The sequence below is a fragment of the Lepus europaeus genome, chromosome 21 (genome assembly GCF_033115175.1).
Source record: "Lepus europaeus isolate LE1 chromosome 21, mLepTim1.pri, whole genome shotgun sequence".
In the NCBI taxonomy this organism is placed as follows: domain Eukaryota; kingdom Metazoa; phylum Chordata; class Mammalia; order Lagomorpha; family Leporidae; genus Lepus; species Lepus europaeus.
In genome coordinates this window covers 53089931-53111845 of record NC_084847.1, presented here as the reverse complement: position 1 = coordinate 53111845, position 21915 = coordinate 53089931, and the positions used below count along the sequence as shown (strand labels likewise).

General features: G+C 59.3%; 2 protein-coding genes across 2 annotated transcripts; both read right to left on the bottom strand.

The window, feature by feature from the left end:
- Window positions 1–1258: 1258 nt before the first annotated feature.
- Window positions 1259–17424, bottom strand: LOC133750540 (2-acylglycerol O-acyltransferase 3-like). Its single transcript, XM_062180114.1, has 9 exons — window positions 17413–17424; window positions 4924–5128; window positions 3575–3769; window positions 3251–3358; window positions 3099–3169; window positions 2662–2866; window positions 2250–2424; window positions 1500–1702; window positions 1259–1413 (listed from the first exon to the last, which is right to left on the bottom strand). The coding sequence occupies exons 1-9, from the start codon at window positions 17422–17424 to the stop codon at window positions 1259–1261; spliced, it is 1329 nt and encodes a 442-aa protein (XP_062036098.1).
- A 1020-nt stretch (window positions 17425–18444) lies between these two features.
- Window positions 18445–20874, bottom strand: LOC133750539 (2-acylglycerol O-acyltransferase 3-like). The gene is made up of 7 exons (XM_062180113.1): window positions 20766–20874; window positions 20438–20545; window positions 20286–20356; window positions 19849–20053; window positions 19437–19611; window positions 18686–18888; window positions 18445–18599 (listed from the first exon to the last, which is right to left on the bottom strand). Exons 1-7 carry the CDS (start codon window positions 20872–20874, stop codon window positions 18445–18447), a joined length of 1026 nt encoding a protein of 341 aa, XP_062036097.1.
- Window positions 20875–21915: the final 1041 nt, after the last annotated feature.

Sequence of the window (21915 nt, the reverse complement as noted above, 5' to 3'; positions counted from 1 at the left end):
GCCCAAGTCCTTGGGCCCCTGCACCCGCATGGGAGACCTGGAAGAAGCTCCTGGCTCCTGGCTTCAGATGGGCCCAGTTCTGGCCATTGTGGCCAACTGGGGAGTGAACCAGTGGATGGAAGTCCTCTATCTCTCTGCCTCTCCTTCTCTCTCTGTATAACTCTGACTTTCAAATAAATAAATAAATCTTTAAAAAAATAGAAAAAAAGAAGCCAGCTACCTGAGTCACCATGGCTGCCTTCCTGTGGAATCCATCAGACCCTGGCAAACCACACTGATATTGTCTGAGTAAACCAGCAAGGGGAGAACACGACAGCCGCGGTGGCCTCTGTGTCCTGGAGACGTGAACCTGCTGACTGGGGGATGGGATGTGACAATTCAGCCATGTCACACCGCTCCTCTGTGGCTGGTTGGGGTTGTGTTAGGAGCCTGAGTTTCCTATATCCGATTGGACGCCCTTGCGGATGTGGTCAGCCTGGTGTCACTGTCCCTGTCACCCCGTGAGCAGGACTCATTTCCCCTAAAGACCTGCAGAGCCTGCACACCAATGGCTTGACGTCCACGGTGGATGCATGAGGGGTGGAGACGTGATGGACACTCATGCTGACAGGTGCAGCCACCTACAGATAAGGAAGCTGTGGCTCCGGGACTCAGCAGGCAGTGGGTGGCAGCCGGGGCATTGCTCTTCTGCTAGGCTCTGCAGCTCCCTTTCCCGCGGGGGCTCGGGGGAGGCTCTGGGCTCTCACTGGCCCCGGGCCTGTCACTTAACCCTGTGGTCTTTGGTCTCCGAGAGATAGCAGATCCACATCAGCAGCAGCAGCATCTCTCTCTCTCTCTCTCTCTCTCTCTCTCTCTCTCTCTGCCTCACATCTCTCTGTCTCGGTCTCTCCCCCCTTTAAATAAAGTAATATTATAAAGAAGCACAATTGCCACACAGAGCCCGGGTTCAATCCACATCTCTGGAACCTGACTCTCATAACTGCCAGCTCTGAGCTAAGCGGCAGCCTTGCTTCACACAGGGAGCAGGGCCGGGAGGGGGAGACGTCTCCCAGGTCCTGGGGCACAGTCAGCTCTCCTGGCAGGAGAATGCAGGGTGCTGAGACCCCACCCCAGGCGCCCCTCTGCAGCAGACAGGACGGGGTGGCTGTGCCTGGCCGCGCTCCCTCCAGAACCAGCCTTTATTGGAGGGGAGGTCAAGGCGGGAGCTGGGGTCCCAGTGCACAGGGCTCAGGGGCTGAGCAGGGAGGCTGAGCCAGGCCTAGAAGAAGGTGAGGCGGGTGGAGGCAGGGACCCCGCAGCTCTCCTTGTGCTCCTCAAACAGCCGCTCCAGGGCGTCCATGTAGAGCCTGTGGTAGTGGTCAACTTGCTCCTCGCTGGCATTGCTGCACTGGGGCACGGGGATGGGGCCGCCCACTGCAGGGGAGGGAGACACGGGTGAGCCAGAGCTGCCGCTGGCCATGCCGCCCATGGCAGCCTCCTCCCTGCAGGAGGGCACTCACCCACGGTGGTGATGGGCACGGGCAGGGGCAGCAGACCCCAGGAGTTGGGTGAGAAGAGACCACGGCCCCAGAAGATGTAGAAAGGCAAACCAACGATCTCATGGTAGAGGGACTGGCACAGGTGCTGCCAGGAGCCTTCGATAAAAGCCTTAGTTTTGAAGATGTCATTCTCCCCAAAGGAGTACACAGGTACCATGGAGGCCCTGGGAACGGTGAGGAAGAGAGAAGACACTGGTCAGTTTCCAGTCTGACACCCCCAAAGGGTACCTTGGGGACTGCTTGTCTCTTCTGTAGCCTCCTGATTCCACTTCCCAAGGTCTTTGGAGACACATGACCATATCTGCACAGAAAGTTCTGGAAGGAAGCCTCAGCTGTCTTGACCAATGGCTGTGTGTTGGGCTTGGCATATTCGTGTTCTCATTCAGTGTTTACAGCTGCAGCCTGGTGGCAAGGCAGGCGAGAGCCGTGTGTACAGGTCAAGGTCAAGTCCAAGGCTTTGTCTCAGAGATAAGGTTACAAGGGGAACCCAGGGTGTCTGGAACCTAGAGCCCTGCTGTTTTCAGTCTGATCCTGCCCTGTTCAGACGGTTAGGAGCCTGGGACATGGGCACAGCAGAGAAGGCACGCAGGCTGAAAGGAACCTCTAGGTGCAAGATGTGAAACCCTGGGGACCCACAGCCTCACCTGCAGGGGCTGGGACGCCTGGGCAGGGCAAGACCAGCCCGGTCTTGGCACCTGCACACCCACTTACCCATGTCTCAGTGCCAGGCGCACGAAGCCTTTGCGATCATGGAGCTTGGCCAAGTGCCGTCCTGGGGCCGTGGAGAAGAGTTCCTTGCCTCCTCCAATCATGATGACCATTGCCTGGCCCCGCTGGGGCTGAGAGAGGACAAAGTCCAGGCTCTGGCGGCTCACGGGACGCAGTCCTGGGTCATGAGCAGTAGGGAGCAGTCACCAGTCCCTCTGCGGCTCCCAATTCCCTCACCCCACCCTTTAACTGGGAAGAGGGAGCCCCACATCTTGTGCTTTCTGAGCCCTGGATCCCCAACTAAGCCCCTGCTGAGCATGGCGGTGCTGAGGGCAAGTCTGGTCCTGATGAGGGCAGGAGCTCCTGGGGGAGATGAGGGCCAGGGGCTGCTTCCTCCCCTTCAGGTGAGGCTCACCAGCAGTCATGATGTAGTCCCGGAAGATTGGGATGTAGAAGACCCTGGTCAGTGTGGCTAGCCAGGGCTGCAGCCCTGGGAAGAGCCGGGAGAAGTCATTGCACTCAGTGGTAAAATTACAGAACGTTCCGGTGCACATGATGCCGTGGGGGTGGGCCCCCAGCACGTAGTTCTGGCTGGGGGGCAGCTCTGCTGTCTTCACCAGCTGCAGGAGAGGAGGGAGGCAGAGAGGGGAGACAGCAGCTGCAGGTGCTGCCTCTGCCCCTGCTGACTTCAGAGGTCAAGGCCCTGGGAGGGGATCAGGTGCACCTGTCCACCCTGCCCCTCTGTGAGCCTAGGCAGCGGGTCTCAGGCTGCTGGACAGGGAAAGGGGGGCAGGGGCAGGGTAGTGGGGTGGGGAAGGAGGAGGAGGCTTCTCTGGGGAGGTGACCCCTCACCTTGATAGGAAAGTAATCCCTTTGGTGTTTCCAGATGGCCCAGGTCCTTGTCCACTTCCACAGCCGTCCCCCTGTGGGCAGAGATGCGGGTGGCAGAGTCCCCGAGGCACCCTCCCCATCTCTCCCCACCTGGAGCCCTGCCCAGAGCTCACCTTGGCTGGGTGTGTGCCTGTCCAGGTAGATCCACAGCATGTAGAGAACAGACAGAGGCCAGAGCCGTGTGAAGAGGAGGAAGAGGAGAAGAACAATGGAGAAAGGGACTGCAAAAGGTGAGAAAGAAAAATGAATTCCCATGGGAAGTCCAGTTCTTAGCCAGCTCCAGCCCTCCTCCATCTCTATGAACACTGAGCTAGGGCATCTGCCCTGGTCCTGTCCCGCCCCTTGACCCAAGTGTCCCGGACAGCAGCCCAGCTGTTTCCAGCCAGTCCCTCTCCACCAAGCAGCCCCAGGCACCTCTGCATCCCCCTTGTTCTCACCTAGGACCACGAAAGCAAGCACATAGTGCATGGCGCCTAGTACTTCCAGCCACTGCTTCTTCAGCGTCTTCACAGGGCGAGGGGGCGTGGAGGCTGTGGCGTCGGCCATCCCGGTGCCTCCCTCTGCCTGCAGGGCTCCAGGTGGGGTCACAGGCGTCCCCTCTGCCAGGGTCCAGGCTGTGTCCAGGAAGATGCCTGTGTCTGGAGCCCCAGGAGTGTCCAGTCCCTCTGAGAATGCTCCTTAATGTGGGCTGAGCCTGGGAGGGGCTGGAAGGGGGAGGAGGGTGTGCAGGGGGAGGGGCAGCACTTGGATGCAGGGAGTGGACAGAGCCTGGCTCAGCCCCATTTACTCCCTGACCGTGCCAGGTACCAGGAGCCCAACTGAGACTGCACAGAGCAGGACCCCACTCTGGCCTCTTTGGGGGTCTCTGGGAATTTCGGGGCTCCCTGGGAAGCCTCTCCATTTCTTGCCACTGCATCTTGGACCACCTACCGTGCAGGCAGACACACAGATGCTGCAGGTGCCTTCCCACCTGAGTTCCACTCCCCTACCGAAGGCTCTGGTTTGGGGCCAATGTCAGCGCCTTGCCCAGGGGAGGACCAGATGCCCATCTGTGTGGACGCCGTGGCGCACCTGCTCCCCTTGTGCAGCTGTGTGAGTCACTCCAGGTAGAGTGTGTGCAGCGCATCCTCCTGAGGCCGGCTGGGCCATGGGCATCGCTGCACCGGGTCTGGGGCCCCCTCTGCGGGTGGACAGTGGTCACTGGGATCCCCTGGTCTGCCTGTTTCACAGGAGCCACAGCCATGGAGTTCAGGACTGGAGCCGTTTCCCAAGAAACATCCTAGGGGTTCTCGCAGGGCAGGGACAATGCTCTCTCCAGAGGCGCGGCCCAGATTGGGAGGCCGGGTCACAAAAGGGACCCCAGGGGCTGTCGCAGGGCTGATACGGGAACCCAGGACTGCCCACTCACTTGAGCCTCAGCACCCGGCGCATGAAAAGTTTGCAATTCAGGAGATCCAGGCTGTGCCGCCGTGGGGCCTTGTATGGAGCCTCCTGGGCACCCTGATCATGATGACCACTGCCTGGCCCCACTGGGGCTGAGACAGCACAGAGCCTAAGAGGATGCAATCCTGGGTCATGAGCAGTGGAGGCAGTTACCGCTCCCTTGTGGCTCCCGATTCCCTCACTCCCACATCTTGTTTCTTCCAAACCCTGCATTCCCCGATCTGTGCCCCTGCAGAGCGTGGTCAGTGCTCAGGTTGGGTCCCGTCATCTGGGTGGTGGCCCTTGTAGTGGTGGGGAATGGTCAGGCCAGGGGCTGCTTCCTCTCATTCACTTTGAGGCTCACCTGTGAATGTGATGTAATCTTGGAGCACAGGATGGTAGAAGAGGCCGGCCAGTGTGGCTAGCCAGGGCTGCAGCCCCGGGAAGAGCCGTGAGAAGTCATTGCACTCGGTGGTGAAGTTACAGAACGCTCCGGTGCACATGACCCCGTGGGGGTGGGCCCCCAGCACGTAGTTCTGGCTGGGGGACAGCTCTGCTGTCTTCACCAGCTGCAGGAGAGGAGGGAGGCAGAGAGGGGAGACAGCAGCTGCAGGTGCTGCCTCTGCCCCTGCTGACTTCAGAGGTCAAGGCCCTGGGAGGGGATCAGGTGCACCTGTCCACCCTGCCCCTCTGTGAGCCTAGGCAGCGGGTCTCAGGCTGCTGGACAGGGAAGGGGGAGTATTGGCAGTGTGATAAGGAAGGGGGAGGAGGTGTCTCTGGGATGGGTGGAAAATAATCCCTTTGGTGTTTCCAAATCACTGAGTTCCTTGTGCACCCACACCGCCTTCCCCCTGCGGGCAGAGATGCAGGTGGCAGAGTCCCGGATGCACCCTCCATATCTCCCCCCACCTGGAGCCCTGCCCGGAGGTCACCTTGGCTGGTTGTGTCCCTGTCCACGTGGATCCAATCAAGCAGAGAACAGACAGGGACCAGAGTCATGTGAAGAGGAGGAGGAGGGAGCAAGGGACTGCGGAAAGGTGAGAAAGAAACGTTAATGTGCCTGAGAAGCCCAGTTCTGCAGCCCGGCTCCTCCACCTGCACGGAACACTGGCAGGGGCATCTGCTCTGATCCTTCCCACCTTCAAGTCCACTCCGCTACACACAGGCATCAAGCCGGATCCCACTGGCTTGAGTTTTGGGGACAGAGCTCTGGGCCTGGACAGCTGCCCAGGTGTGGAACGAGGGATGAGGCTGTGCTCACCCCCCTGTGGAGGGGGGTGCAAGAGGCTGCAATCTTGTAGCGGGCCTCGCACAGGGGTGAGCTCTTTTTATTTATTTATTTATTTTTAATTTTTTTTGACAGGCAGAGGAGTGAAGAGTGAGAGAGAGAGACAGAGAGAAAAACTTCCTTTTTCCATTGGTTCACCCCCCAATGGCCACTGCGGCCGGTACACCACGCTGATCTGAAGCCAGGAGCCAGGTGCCTCCCCCTGGTCTCCCATGCGGGTGCAGGGCCCAAGCACTTGGGCCATCCTCCACTGCCTTCCCGGGCCATAGCAGAGAGCTGGCCTGGAAGAGGAGCAACCGGGACAGAATCCGACACCCCGACTGGGACTAGAACCCAGAGTGCTGGTGCCTCAGGCGCAGGATTAGCCTATTGAGCCGTGGTGCCGGCCTCTTTTTTTTTTTTTTTTTTTTTTTCTTTTTCTTTTAAAGATTTATTGGAGCCAGCACTGTGGCATAGTGGGTATGGCCACAACCTGCAATTTCGGCTTCCCTTATGGGCACCTGTTCGAGTCCTGCTGATCCACCTCTGATCCAGCTCTCTGCTTTGTCCTAGGAATGCAGTAGCAGATGGCTCAACTCTGTGGACCCTGCACTCATGTGGGAGACCTGGAGGAGGCTTCTTTCTGGCTCTTGGCTTCAGATCAGTGCAGCTCTGGCCATTGTGGCCAAATAGGGAGTGACCAGCAGATGGAAGACCTCTCTCTCTCAGTCTCTGCTCGCCTTCTCTCTGTGTGTAACTCTGCCTTTCAAATAAATAAATATTCCTTTTAAAAAATAAAATAAAGATTTTTAAAACAGAAAATACGTCCCCTCTGCATCCCCAGCCGACCTGAGCCACTGCTCCCCGGTTCTGGGAAACACAAGCTGGGTTCCCGGGTGGCCCCAGCAATGCCCCACTGTTAGGTAAGAAGTTAGGTATGAGCTTATGTGTGTATGACAGGCCCAAAGAGAAGACATCTATGTCCAGCATATGCTTTTACTTCTCAAAGTTGTCACGATAATGTTTCAGGGGCAGCCTGGCCCTCGCATCCTGCCCTGCCCCCTTCTACCTGATAACCTGCCAGGTGGGGGTCCCTGCCCCTTCTGCCTGACAAATCTTCCACAATCTCCCAGATGCAGCCCAGTATCTGCATTTCAAATACCCTGCTCCAGACCTGGTCCAGATCCTGGGTTAGGATGGCGCCAGCTAGGCTTCCTCCTGTCTGATACCTTCAGGGGAAAACTCAGATAGGAGCTTCTTAATATTTACAGCCATAAAACCCTTTGTTTCAGGAGGAGATGTGTGACCACAAAGACCCATCTCCTTAAACCCCTCCCCACCGGCCTCAACCGGACTGCACGCTCAGCCCTCTGCCTCTCTGCTGAGCCGCCAGCCTGGCCTGGTCAGATGTAATCTCTCCACTCAACCATGTAACCTCGCTCCTTTCCCCCATCCGAGTGACTGCGCACTCTCTCTCAGGTACTGTCTGGAGAGGTGCCCATCCATTCTTACGGATGTCCCTTACCTAATAAACTTTGCTACTTCTACTTTCCACTACTCTGTCTCACGCCTGAATTCTTTCTTGTGTGAAGATAAGAACCCTGCCATTCACAGGTAACACCACCACCCCTCAGTGGAGAAGGAGAGAGCCACCTGCTCACCGGAAGTCACCTGACCACCTCAGGACTTCAGCCCACAGCTCCCCCTCCTCCCTCTGGCTCTCAGGAAGGGATGGGGTGGGGACTCTTTCCTAAGGGAGCCTGCATCTGGGGTCTGTGGTTGGTGGTGGGGGTTGGGGTGAGGTGGGGCTGGAAGCTCCCAGGCTCAAAGTGAGCTGGTCACAGGTGAGATAGGGCCCAAGGCTGGTCAGGGGCTCCAGCCAAGGCATGGCAGGAGCTGGCCCCTTCCCACCCAGCACAGCGGCTACACCTGGCTCCTTGGAACTCAGGTGCCCTCCGGTAAGCATGCATGGCAGAGGCTCCTCTTGGACCCAGCTCCAGCCAGAGAGCACCCCCAAGTCCCCCCTTCCCACCATCTCAGAATCAGGAAGTGTGCACTGGGACCCCTGGAAGACAGGGGAGGCCCTAGGGGTGGGCCTGTGGAAGGCTGCCCTGGGGGCAGAGGCGGGATCAGGAAGTCTGTGGGGGAGGGGCTGATCCCCAGGTCCTGGGGGTGCACGAGGGGCTGTGCTGTGGGGTCTCCCCTCTGCCCTTTTCCCTGAAGGGGCACTTGGGGGGATTAGAGTGAGGGGAAGGTAATGTGGGTGGCAATTGGGGTGGCAGGTTTCTCTGGACTTGGGGATGCAGGTGCAGGTGGAGTCAAACACCACCAGAGGGGCGAGGAGGGCAGCCAGCCACCCGGGACCCCCAGTGCCATCCTCACTTGACTCTGGTCTCTGGCTATGGAGGGGTCCTGGCAGGATGTGCAACCCCATTCCAACTAGGGGGTGGGTCCCTGCTGAGTCCATCTCTGGAATGCTGCCCTCAACCTTGATGAGCTGGGTTGAGCCAGGCCGGAGTGCGGACATTGGGGACAGAAAGGGTGCCCGCAGGGTGGTCTTTGGCAGCACTGAGGGCACAGGGAGGCGGAGCCTGGGACGCGGTTGAGCGGTTTCGCTCTGGAGCCCTGCGTGGACCTCAGACGCCAGCGTTCAAGTCGGCCCCACTCCACGGCAACTGGGCTTGGGTGTGAGATGCTCAGTGTGCAGGGGCTGCGTGGGCATGGGCACGGAGTGTGCAGGAAGGCACGGAGAGTCCCCCACAGCAGAAGAGGCAGGGGCGGAAATGCGGGGAGCTGGAGATGGCAGGGAGGAACCCAGGAAAATGGCCAGCAGAGCTGGGGATGACTCTGAGAGGCTGAGAGCCCCCCTCTGAAGGGCAAGGCCACCTGGGCGGGCTCAGTGCGCACGCTACACACTCACAGAGCTGGGGCAGCCCCGGTGTCTGGGGAACGTGCCCGGTGGGCTGTGTAGTGGTCGGCAGGAGGCTGGCCTCGCTCCCGCCCCAGCAAAGGAGGAAGCACAGAGGCTTTGTCAAGGCCCGGACTGCAAGCGCACCCAGGCCAAGGTCCTCACCCCACCGGCTGTTTCTTTACTGTTTTTCCCCATTGCCTTAGCTTAGAGGATAAGGAGGCTCCCACAGGGACCGCCTGGCAGGTGCATGGGCAGAGAGCCAGGGCCTAGGGCTGCGTTTGCTTAGCACTAAGTACCCTGGCCCAGCCCGAGTGCCTGGGTGAACACCAGCTCCGGCTCCTGACCCAGCTCCTTGCCAATGACAGCGGGACCGGCTGCCCTGACTGGTTCCTGTCACTCACAGGGAGTCCTGGGTGGAGACACCAGGTCCTCACCTCAGCCCCGGCCCTGAAGCCGCTGTGGGCATTTGTGGATGACCCAGAGGACGGGGGCTCCCACGGCTGTGGGTCCCTGAGCCTCTCAGATGGACACTGCATCCATTTTTACAACAGCAAAGTGAGACACAGAGCAGGCAGCAAGAACACTGAGCTGTCACAGGGCCTTGAAGGCTCCTGGAGGGACAACGGGGACAGAAATCCACAGTGCACGGGGGACAGCAGAGAGCGCAGAGCTCGGTCAGCCCAGCCACGTCAGGACCTGGGGCCCCTTTTCCCAGTCCCGCCCCTCGCGGGCTCCAAACAGCTCCTAACAAGGCTCATGGAGGAGCTGGGCCGCCCTCACTCAGCTCCACTCACTCTCCCCAGCCCCACACCAGGCCCAGGCCCAGGCCAGAGCCCCTGCAGCCTCCTTGCCAAAGAGGGCGAGATTCGCACCCTGGGACCCGTGCTGGACACTTGATTCCCATCTGAGGGACGCACTTCCATCAGCAGCTTCAGTGACCGCAGCGCTTCTCGCCCCGGGTGACCCCAGAGGCCAGGGCACCGCCCAGCGTTGTCCACAGGATGAGGGACTATTGGACTGGAAAGGGAAGGATGAAGTAGCTGCCCGGGACAGCCCGCATGTGCTGCCTGTTTATGTCAGGGGCGCACAGCGCTGGGGAGCACGGAGGATGCTCTGTCCATACCCACTGTGCTGAGTGTCCCCTTCAATGTCCCTGTGGTGGGGCCTCAGTCCCCAGGGAGGCAGAAGGGGAAATGTGTGGATCCCTTGGAGGGAGGAGCTGGGGTCACCTGGGGTCATTTGCAAGAGGCCTCTGCGACCCCAGGCTCTCTGTCTCTGTGTGACCTGGTTCCAGTGGAACTTCAAACCTGCCACTCTCCGTGGAGGCATGACCATGACCTCATGTACCACTGAGGCCGAGATCTGAACTTCTAACAGCATTTCTTAGCAACTAGCTGTGACACCAAACTGATGAAGACTGACTCTGGGACCACTGGTCTCAGTACTGCCACGCCAGCAATGATGACAACAAGAGTGGTTGTAGGGGCCCCCTGGCTCTCATCTCTGTCTATCTCAGCCTTTATTGGAGCAACAAAGCTGTGGTGGAATGAGAAGGTCATGCTAAGATGGCCGCTGGCAAGCGAGCGTCAGTTTTCAGGAGGGGCTTCGGAAACCCCCTGCAAAAACCCTGGGAAACCCACCTGACAACAGAGCCTGCCTGGCAACAGGCTGTGATTGGTTAGGGCATTGACTGCCCCTTGACCGGATTGGCTGCCTTGGCTATTTAAGCTGCTGTACCCACTGAAATAAACGAGTCTGCAGGCTGCTCGCCTCTGGCCCGCTTTCACCCGACTCCCGGAGTCTGTGTGGTGACCCCTCACCTCTTGTCCCCACCAAGCTCCTCCTCTCAGAACGAATCCACAGCAACATCTGGGGCGACAATGTGACTGAGAGAGAGACAGCATGTTGGACACGGAGAAGTCCCCTCTTGATTTCGGCAAGTAGGCCCCTCGGTGTTTTGTGTGCTGTTCGGTTCTGTGAGGGTGAGCACAGCACAGAACCCCCTCCTATGCCCCTTTCCTTGTCCTTGTCCTCTAAGTGACCCCAGGTTAGGCACACAGCGCCCAGAAGCATACGTTGCTTCTTGGCTCCTCCTTTTACTTTCGGTTTGTCTGGTGAATTCACATAAGGGACTGATCATCCCAGAATTCGCAACCAAGTCATCTTCCCTCACTCGAGAGAGGTGACGCTCCGGAGACACCGTGTGGGCATACGGCCTTAACCTAACAAATCAAGGAAGTCCCCCACTAAGCACAGGACATATGTACGATCTGATACACCACTGTCTCTTTGTCTAACGTAGGGAACCCCTGCAGAATGCCATCAGCTGCTGAGGTGCTAGGAATTTGCATTGTTATGGCAGCAGTGCTGTGCGTGTCTCCTTTGGCTAGAGTTGGCGTGGTGTGCAGCTCTTAAACACTCAAACATGGGAAAGAGACCCCCCTCTCAGAATCCTGCACAGATTACCAAACACAGTGAATCATCTGTGAGTGATAAGAGCCTGTCACTCCAGCCTCTGCCTCACAGGCAACAGTTGATGACTTAGGGAGTGAGAGCTCCCACAGTGATAATGACAGTGTAGCAAACAATGTAGCAAACAATGCAGCAAACAATGTAGCTGAGCCTAGTCAGCCACCCCCCAAATACCCGTGGGATGAACTTAGACGACCTCCAGGCAATAACCCACACGAGGTCATCCCGTCTGCTCCCAGTGATGATCCCCAGATTTGTGGTAATCCCCGGGCACCCCAGGCTCTCAGGGCAGCTGCTAGACCCCAGCCCACCCACATGTTTGCCGTTAACGTAGGAGTGGACATAGAATTCAGGCCCTGGATTCCAACGCCTGTAAAAAGGCTTCTGCTAACCAAGGGTTGAGGATATGCGTGTGTCTTTCCAGAGAATGTGGGACAACCCATTTGGGTACCAGCCAGAAACATCAAGCCTGCAACTGACAGCCAACCAGAACCAGCTGAACAAGACAGAGAGTCCGCCTTGGTAGCAGATGCACCTGCCCTATCATCCTATCCCAAGAAACTGCCCATAGCCACATCCATTACTGTTTTATACCCCACTGGCTCTGGTCAGCCACTCGAATAGCCCAGAGCCTGCGTGCAGTCATGCATTCCTGATCACCATTGTTCCTCATTCCTACCCCCATCTGAGCAAGCACTCCTGTGGTCTCCCATTTTGTGCGCTGGTTAGTCAATGATGGGTAAGATCCCCTGGGGGACAACCTAAGAGAGGCACTGCCATGTAGGGAGACCAAATGGAAATGGGGTCAACAATGGTATGGCCAAGAATCATGCCTCCCGTTGGTCAAAAATAAACGAAAAGGGGGAAATGTGGTGGAATGAGAAGGCCATGCCAAGATGGCCACTGGCAAGCGAGCGACAGTTTTCAGGAGTGGCTTTGAAACCCACCTGGCAATGGAGCCTGCCTGGCAACAGCTATGATTGGATGCCTTTGGATACTGCCTAGCAACAGGCTGTGATTGGTTAGGGCATAGACCGCTCCTTGACCGGATTGGCTGCCTTGGCTATTTAAGCTGCTGTAACCAATGAAATAAATGAGTCTGCAGGCTGCTCACCTCTGGCCTAAATTCAACTCACTCCCGGGGTCTGTGTGTGACTCCGTGCCTCTTGCCCTACCACGCTCCTCCTCTCAAAATGAAGTCAGGCCCGGGGGGCAGGCAAAAGGAGAGGGGTAACCCTGCTCCAACACTCAGGCACAAGCGCTTATCCAGGGAGGGAAGATGTCCTGAGCGCTGCTTCTGTCTGAAACCCCGTTAAAAAATCCTGTGACTGTGATGGGCAGAGGGTTGAGGGCAGAGGGAGAGGGGACCCCCCAAGCCCCAGGGCCTGCGCCCTTCAGTCACTGTTTGCTTCTTGTGAGCTGTCCCAGTGCCAGGTGAGGCACACAGCAGGGTGAGAAGTCAGGCCTGGGGGGCAGGCACCAGGGGAGGGGTCACCCTGCTCTGACGCTCGGGCACAAGCCTTTGTGGCAGGGTCCTTTGCTCTTTTTTAATTTTCCCCTCCTGCCGCCGCCCCCCAGCACCCTCACAGGTCAGGGGACCATGGCTCCCAGGTCGCCGCCGGCTCACACCCCACCCCACCTGCCCACTGTGTTGGTTTCTGATGGACAGACCGACAGATGGAGGCTGGAGAGTCTGCTGCTCCGTCCTCAGACGCTGCACCGTGAGGAGCTGGCCAGCCTCCGTCCAGGAGCCAGCACCCAACCCGGGTCTCCCCTGCGTGGGCACCAAGGACCTGAGCCACCACCGGCCGCCTCCCCGTGTGGGCGTCAGCAGGAAGAGAGCTGGGCCTGAACCCCTGAACTCTGCCCTGGGGGGAGGAGTCTCCCACGGAATCCTGACCACTGTGTGTCATGCCCACCCCAGGGAGCCATCTCTGTTCCTCCTGGGGCCCCTCCGGTGGTGCTGGGCTCCGAGGCCCCGCCCCCATCGCTCAGCCCAGCCTGAGCATCAGCCACGCGGATGCTGACTGAGGTGGGGGGTTCCCCTGCGAGTGGGGCCTGGACAGCATCAGCTGCAGGAATTGGGGAGGGGTGGCACCATCCCTGCTCCCCTCTGCTAGCAGGCTTTGTGAGACTCCGCGGGGCCTCTCGGTCCCATGGAGCTGGGGTCTGTGACAGTGCGGGGAGGGGTCAGGGAGAGGCCACAGTGGCCAGGGGGAACAGGAACAGGGGGCTCCTCTCTGCAGGAAGCCACGTCTGTGATGGTCTGGGTGCTGTTCCAGCGCCCTCTGCCTGCACAGGGCTGCCAGCACCCTCAGCAGGAACCCAGCTCCTTCTGCTTGCTGCAGGCCAACCCCGACCCCCCTCTACCCCTCAACCTCCCAGCCTGTCACAGGGCCTGACCCCGACCCCCCAGGGCCTTTCTGCTTCGTGCTGCGGCCTCTGCCCACCCTGTGTTCCTACAAGGAGGCTGACGCTGTTCCGGGATGAGCACCTCTGTCCGTTCTCCCTGGCTCCTTTCCAGATCAACTTGCCCTGCTGCCTTCCCAAGCCCCAGGCAGCTCCCACGTGGGCCTGGCCTGGGCTCAAGGTCAGCTCCGCGTCCTCAGCGGGGTCGTCCTGGCGTCTCTGTCCCAGCTGGGCCTCTTGGCTTCTGTGGTCCTCTCCTGCCTCCCGCTGAGCCCTCCCCACCCCACCCCTCACCCAGGGCTCCTTGGGAGGACTCTGAGGGGCTGAGAGTCCCCTCCGAAGGGCGAGGCCACCTGGGCGGGGTCAGGCTCAGAGAGCTGGGGCAGCTCTGGTGTCTGGGGAAAGTGCCTGGCGGGCAGTGCAGTGGCCAGCGTGATGCTGGCCTTGCTCCTGCCCCAGCAAAGGAGGAAGCACAGAAGCTTTGTCAAGGCCCAGACAACAAGCACACCAGGCCAAGGGCACTCAGATCCCAGCTGTTGACTTTCTGACCCCCAGCAGAGCAGGATAAGGAGGCTCCCCCAGAGCGAGCCTGCCGGGTGCAGGGCAGAACCCCGGGGCAGCGGCTGGAGTGTGGCCCAGTGCTGAAGATGGCCTCTCCCGGCCCGAGTGCCTGGGTGGACACCAGCTCTGGCTCCTGCCCAGCTCCTTACCCATGAGGGCGGGACCGGCTGCCCTGACTGTTCCTGTCACTCACAGGGGGTCCTGGGTGGAGACAGCGGGTCCTGGTCTCAGCCCTGGCCCCTGAGGCTGCTGTGGGCGCTGCCCCTGCCGCTGTCTGTGTCCCTGGGGATCACAGATGAACTCTGCATACAATTCTACAGCAGCAAACCGAGGACGGAGAGCAGGCAGCAGCAGACGGAGCTGTCACAGGGCCCTGAAGAATCCCCGGAGGGACCAGTGGGACAGAAATCCACAGAGAGGGTGGGGCGGGGAGGGCAGAGAGCACAGAGCTCCGTCAGGACCAGGGCTGCTTTTCCCATTCCCGCCCATCACGGGCCCCATCCGGGTCCCAAGGAGCCCCCAGAGAGGCCCCGGGGGAGTGGAAGGGACGGATGAGGTTGCTTCCTGGGAGATGTCCCACACGCTTCCTGTTGACCCTTGGGCGCAGACACAGAGCCAGGGGGGCAGAGAGGACACTGACCGCAGCCTGTGCCGGGTGTCCCCTTAGACGTCCATGTTGTGGGCCCTCGGTCCCCAGGGCGGCAGGCTGGGGGCTGTGTGATCTGTAGGTGGGAGGTACTGGGCTCATTTGGGAGGGGCTGTGGGACCCCAGGCTCTCTGTCCCTCTTTGATTCTGGTTCTTTCATTGCTTTTATTCTTTCAGATTTATTTATTTATGTTGAAAGTCAGGGTTACAGAGAGAGAAGGAGAGGAAACCTCCATCCTGCTGATTCACCCCCGAAATGACCACATCAGCCAGGGCTGGGCCAGCCAAAGCCAACAGCCAGGAATTTTACCTGGGTCTCCCACGTGGGTGCAGAGGCCCAAAACTTGGACTTGGTGTCTCCGTCCAGGACTCCCTTTGCGAAGCAGGAACCCAACCACAGGAGCCATCCCCCTGCCTCCCAGGATCATCATTAGCCAGGAGCTGGGTGAGGAGCCAGCGCAGGTGCCCCCCAGGATCCTCACCCCAGATCTGGCAAAGTGCGAGACCAAATGCTAGAGCCCGGTTTTCTGCCCATGCACCTGGTGGGTTTTCCTGTGAGAGACCCCGGAGTTTTCTAAGCTGAGCGGGATGGGAAAAGCCAGAGGGATCCTGGACCATGCGTGACCTGGACAACACTAGGAGTTCAGACCCCACGGCGTTCAGGCCACGTGTTCTCCCTGGGTTCCTCCCCTGAGGGGCAGAGGCACCAAGGTCAGGCCTCTGCCAGCAGGTACTGCCCCCCCACCACGGGGTGCTGGGGGCCTCTCTGCACAGGTGGGGGTGGAGCCAGAGGAGGGGCAGGGCCTCTCTGTGGGCTGGGGGAGGGGGGAGGGGCTTCCCTCCCCATCAGGCCTCAACCTCCATTCCAAGCCCAAGGAGCCCTGGGTGAGGGGTGGGGTGGGGAGGGCTCAGCGGGAGGCAGGAGAGGACCACAGAAGCCAAGAAGCCCAGCTGGGACAGAGAAGCCAGGACGACCCCACTGAGGACGCGGAGCTGACCTTGAACCCAAGCCAGGCCCATGTGGGAGCTGCCTGGGGCTTGGGAAGTCTGCAGGGCAAGTTGATCCAGAAAGTGGCGAGATCACGTCTGTGTGGACAGAGTAGGACACCCGGAGGGAGCGAGCTTCCTGGTTGAAGGATCCGATTGGGGGCAGAGGCCAAGGCAGGAAACACAAGGGTGCTGGAGGTCAAGGTTGGGCCCGGCTTCTGGGAGAGACGCGTCCCTAAGTGTGTGCCCCAATTTGGGCTGCTCAAGACAGGGCAGAGGACTTCCTGGGGACCAGTGAGAGGAGAGACAGACAGACAGACAGAGATGGACACGGAGGGGGAGGCCCACACACAGGCGCCGGCGTTCCCTTAGGAGTGGCCCAGCCTCACACCCACCGCGATAAGGATACTGTGGTTATAGATATTTTGTATTTTTTAAAGAGATTTATCCATTCACTTAAAAGGCAGAGTGACAGAGAGGCAGAGGCAGAGGCAGAGGCAGAGAGAGAGAGAGAGAGAGAGAGAGAGAGAGGTCTTCCATCCACTGGTTCACTCCCGCGATGGCCACAACGGCCAGAGCTGTGTCAATCTGAAGCCAGGAGCTTCCTCCAGACCTCCCATGTGGGTGCAGGGGCCCAAGCACTTGGGCCATCCTCCACTGCTTTCCCAGGTGCATTAGCAGGGAGCTGGATGGGAAGTGGAGCAGCCGGGACACAAACGGAGCCCATGTGGGACACTGGCATTGCTGCAGCTTAACAACACTGGGCACAGATTTTTCAAGAATCCTTACTTTAGAGAGACATACAGAACTATTTACCGATGGAACGAGAGAAAAATCTGCAACTGACTGTAAGGTGGTTGGGGAGACGGGAGGTAGCTACAAGACAACCAGGACAGCATTGATCGCAGAGGATCACCGCCGACGCCGCAGAGGGCGTGCCGGGGCTGCCCTGTTCCGATGCCTCTGTTTCTAACGAGATGACTCATTTTAGATGAAAAAAAATAAAAAGATACGTACTATGCATAACACGGTGTTTTTGAAATCCATGTTCTCTCCAGTGGTGTGTCAAATATACTCCCAACTAATTTTTTTAAGATTATTTACTTATTTGAGAGACACCGGCAGCGAGACATACCTGTCTCCCATCTGCTAATTTCTTCCTAAAATGCCCGCGACATGCAGAACCGGACCAAGCCTGGGAATTCAGGCCAGGAACTCAGGTGGTCGCTAGGAACCCAACTACTTGGGGCCGGTGCTGTGGCGTAGCTGGTAAAGCCGCTGCCTGCAGTGCCAGCATCACACGTGGGCGCTGCTTCGAGTCCTGGCTGCTCCACTTCCAATCCAGCTCTCTGCTGTGGCCTGGGAAAGCAGGAGAAGATGGCCCAAGTCCTTGGGCCCCTGCACCCGCATGGGAGACCTGGAAGAAGCTCCTGGCTCCTGGCTTCAGATGGGCCCAGTTCTGGCCATTGTGGCCAACTGGGGAGTGAACCAGTGGATGGAAGTCCTCTATCTCTCTGCCTCTCCTTCTCTCTCTGTGTAACTCTGACTTTCAAATAAATAAATAAATCTTTAAAAAAATAGAAAAAAAGAAGCCAGCTACCTGAGTCACCATGGCTGCCTTCCTGTGGAATCCATCAGACCCTGGCAAACCACACTGATATTGTCTGAGTAAACCAGCAAGGGGAGAACACGACAGCCGCGGTGGCCTCTGTGTCCTGGAGACGTGAACCTGCTGACTGGGGGATGGGATGTGACAATTCAGCCATGTCACACAGCTCCTCTGTGGCTGGTTGGGGTTGTGTTAGGAGCCTGAGTTTCCTATATCCGATTGGACGCCCTTGGGGACGTGGTCAGCCTGGTGTCACTGTCCCTGTCACCCCGTGAGCAGGACTCATTTCCCCTAAAGACCTGCAGAGCCTGCACACCAATGGCTTGACGTCCACAGTGGATGCATGAGGGGTGGAGACGTGATGGACACTCATGCTGACAGGTGCAGCCACCTACAGATAAGGAAGCTGTGGCTCCGGGACTCAGCAGGCAGTGGGTGGCAGCCGGGGCATTGCTCTTCTGCTAGGCTCTGCAGCTCCCTTTTCCGCGGGGGCTCTGGGGAGGCTCTGGGCTCTCACTGGGCCCGGGCCCGTCACTTAACCCTGTGGTCTTTGGTCTCCAAGAGATAGCAGATCCACATCAGCAGCAGCAGCATCTCTCTCTCTCTCTCTCTCTCTCTCTCTCTGCCTCACATCTCTCTCTCTGTCTCGCTCTCTCCCCCCTTTAAATAAAGTAATATTATAAAGAAGCACAATTGCCACACAGAGCCCGGGTTCAATCCACATCTCTGGAACCTGACTCTCATAACTGCCAGCTCTGAGCTAAGCGGCAGCCTTGCTTCACCCAGGGAGCAGGGCCGGGAGCGGGGGACGTCTCCCAGGTCCTGGGGCACAGTCAGCTCTCCTGGCAGGGGAACGCAGGGTGCTGAGACCCCACCCCAGGCGCCCCTCTGCAGCAGACGACGGGGTGGCTGTGCCTGGCCGCGCTCCCTCCAGAACCAGCCTTTATTGGAGGGGAGGTCAAGGCGGGAGCTGGGGGCCCAGTGCACGGGGCTCCGGGGCTGAGCAGGGAGGCTGAGCCAGGCCTAGAAGAAGGTGAGGCGGGTGGAGGCAGGGACCCCGCAGCTCTCCTTGTGCTCCTCAAACAGCCGCTCCAGGGCGTCCATGTAGAGCCTGTGGTAGTGGTCAACTTGCTCCTCGCTGGCATTGCTGCACTGGGGCACGGGGATGGGGCCGCCCACTGCAGGGGAGGGAGACACGGGTGAGCCAGAGCTGCCGCTGGCCATGCCACCCATGGCAGCCTCCTCCCTGCAGGAGGGCACTCACCCACGGTGGTGATGGGCACGGGCAGGGGCAGCAGACCCCAGGAGTTGGGTGAGAAGAGACCACGGCCCCAGAAGATGTAGAAAGGCAAACCAACGATCTCATGGTAGAGGGACTGGCACAGGTGCTGCCAGGAGCCTTCGATAAAAGCCTTAGTTTTGAAGATGTCATTCTCCCCAAAGGAGTACACAGGTACCATGGAGGCCCTGGGAACGGTGAGGAAGAGAGAAGACACTGGTCAGTTTCCAGTCTGACACCCCCAAAGGGTACCTTGGGGACTGCTTGTCTCTTCTGTAGCCTCCTGATTCCACTTCCCAAGGTCTTTGGAGACACATGACCATATCTGCACAGAAAGTTCTGGAAGGAAGCCTCAGCTGTCTTGACCAATGGCTGTGTGTTGGGCTTGGCATATTCGTGTTCTCACTCAGTGTTTACAGCTGCAGCCTGGTGGCAAGGCAGGCGAGAGCCGTGTGTACAGGTCAAGGTCAAGTCCAAGGCTTTGTCTCAGAGATAAGGTTACAAGGGGAACCCAGGGTGTCTGGAACCTAGAGCCCTGCTGTTTTCAGTCTGACTCTGCCCTGTTCAGACCGTTAGGAGCCTGGGACAGGGCACAGCACAGAGAGGGCACGCAGGCTGAAAGGAACCTCTAGGTGCAAGATGTGAAACCCTGGGGACCCACAGCCTCACCTGCAGGGGCTGGGACGCCTGGGCAGGGCAAGACCAGCCCGGTCTTGGCACCTGCACACCCACTTACCCATGTCTCAGTGCCAGGCGCACGAAGCCTTTGCGATCATGGAGCTTGGCTAAGTGCCGTCCTGGGGCCGTGGAGAAGAGTTCCTTGCCTCCTCCAATCATGATGACCATTGCCTGGCCCCGCTGGGGCTGAGAGAGGACAAAGTCCAGGCTCTGGCGGCTCACGGGACGCAGTCCTGGGTCATGAGCAGTAGGGAGCAGTCACCAGTCCCTCTGCGGCTCCCAATTCCCTCACCCCACCCTTTAACTGGGAAGAGGGAGCCCCACATCTTGTGCTTTCTGAGCCCTGGACCCCCATCTAAGCCCCTGCTGAGCATGGCGGTGCTGAGGGCAAGTCTGGTCCTGATGAGGGCAGGAGCTCCTGGGGGAGATGAGGGCCAGGGGCTGCTTCCTCCCCTTCAGGTGAGGCTCACCAAAAGCCATGATGTAGTCCCGGAAGATTGGGATGTAGAAGACCCTGGTCAGTGTGGCTAGCCAGGGCTGCAGCCCTGGGAAGAGCCGGGAGAAGGCATTGCACTCAGTGGTGAAATTACTGAAGGATCCGGTGCACATGATGCCATGGGGGTGGGATCCCAGCACGTAGTTCTGGCTGGGGGGCAGCTCTGCTGTCTTCACCAGCTGCAGGAGAGGAGGGAGGCAGAGAGGGGAGACAGCAGCTGCAGGTGCTGCCTCTGCCCCTGCTGACTTCAGAGGTCAAGGCCCTGGGAGGGGATCAGGTGCACCTGTCCACCCTGCCCCTCTGTGAGCCTAGGCAGCGGGTCTCAGGCTGCTGGACAGGGAAAGGGGGGCAGGGGCAGGGGATTGGGGTGGGGAAGGGGGAGGAGGCTTCTCTGGGGAGGTGACCCCTCACCTTGATAGGAAAGTAATCCCGTTGGTGTTTCCAGATGGCCCAGGTCCTTGTCCACTTCCACCGCCTTCCCCCTGCGGGCAGAGATGCGGGTGGCAGAGTCCCCGAGGCACCCTCCCCATCTCTCCCCACCTGGAGCCCTGCCCAGAGCTCACCTTGGCTGGGTGTGTGCCTGTCCAGGTAGATCCACAGCATGTAGAGAACAGACAGAGGCCAGAGCCGTGTGAAGAGGAGGAAGAGGAGAAGAACAATGGAGAAAGGGACTGTGCAATGGTGAGAAAGAAAAATGAATTCCCCTGGGAAGTCCAGTTCTTAAGCCTGCTCCTACCTCCTTCCACCTGCATGGAACACTGGGCAGGGCCATCTGTACTGGTGCTGTCCCTGTCCCCTGACCCAAGTGTCCCCGCCAGCAGCCCAGCTGTTTCCAGCCAGTCCCTCTCCACCAAGCAACGCCAGGCACCTCTGCCTCCCCCTTATTCTCACCTAAGGCCACGAAAGTAATCACATAGTACATGGCGCCTAGTACTTCCAGCCACTGTTTCTTCAACGTCTTCACAGGGCGAGGAGGCATGGAGGATGTGGAGTCGGCCATCCTGGTGCCTCCCTCTGCCTGCAGGGCTCCAGGTGGGGTCCCAGGGGTCCCCTCTGCCAGGGTCCAGGCTTTGGCTGGCGAAATGCCTGTGTCTGGAGCCCCAGAAGTGTCCAGTCCCTCTGAGACTGCTCCTTAAAGGTCTGGGCTGAGCCTGGGAGGGGCTGGAAGGGGGAGGAGGGTGTGCAGGGGGAGGGGCAGCACCTGGATGCAGGGAGTGGACAGAGCCCGGCTCAGCCCCGTTTACTCCCTGACCATGCCAGGTACCAGGAGCCCAACTGAGACTGCACAGAGCGGGACCCCACTCTGGCCTCTTTGGGGGTCTCTAGGAATTTCGGGTCTCCCTGGGGAGCCTCTCCAGATCTTTCCACCCCATCTTGGACCACCCACCTTGCAGACAGACACACAGACACCTCAGGTGCCTTCCCATCTTGAATTCCACTCCCCCACCAAAGGCACCAGTTTGGGGCCAATGTCAGCGTCTTGCCCAGGGGAGGACCAGATGCCCGTCTGTGTGGACGCCGTGGCACACCTGCTCCCCTTGTGCAGCTGTGTGAGTCACTCCAGGTAGAGTGTGTGCAGCGCATCCTCCTGAGGCCGGCTGGGCCATGGGCATCGCTGCACCGGGTCTGGGGCCCCCTCTGCGGGTGGACAGTGGTCACTGGGATCCCCTGGTCTGCCTGTTTCACAGGAGCCACAGCCATGGAGTTCAGGACTGGAGCCGTTTCCCAAGAAACATCCTAGGGGTTCTCGCAGGGCAGGGACAATGCTCTCTCCAGAGGCGCGGCCCAGATTGGGAGGCCGGGTCACAAAAGGGACCCCAGGGGCTGTCGCGGGGCTGATACGGGAACCCAGGACTTTCCAGGATTCTCTGGGCTCACATTTAGTGTATTGGCACAGAAACGTGGCAGGAGGCCCAGGGGGCCTTGGGACAGCGGCAGGGTCGTGCTCAGTGCGGGCTGCAGGGCCACCTGGGCCTGGCACACCCCCCAGAAGGCACCAGGGAGCCCTGGGGGAGCAGAGGTTCGGCTGAGCCCTGGTGCC

Bases quoted from the DNA above. Each gene is read 5' to 3' on its own strand.
- LOC133750539 (XM_062180113.1), bottom strand. From the start codon at position 20,874: ATGGCCGACTCCACATCCTCCATGCCTCCTCGCCCTGTGAAGACGTTG. The intron at 20,546-20,765 runs GTGAGAATAAGG...ACCATTGCACAG, and splicing joins GATTACTTTCGTGGCCTTAG to TCCCTTTCTCCATTGTTCTT. The intron at 20,357-20,437 runs GTGAGCTCTGGG...CTCTGCCCGCAG, and splicing joins CAGGCACACACCCAGCCAAG to GGGGAAGGCGGTGGAAGTGG.
- LOC133750540 (XM_062180114.1), bottom strand. The intron at 3,359-3,574 runs GTGAGAACAAGG...CACCTTTTGCAG, and splicing joins GCTTGCTTTCGTGGTCCTAG to TCCCTTTCTCCATTGTTCTT. The intron at 1,414-1,499 runs GTGAGTGCCCTC...CCTCCCCTGCAG, and splicing joins CGTGCCCATCACCACCGTGG to TGGGCGGCCCCATCCCCGTG.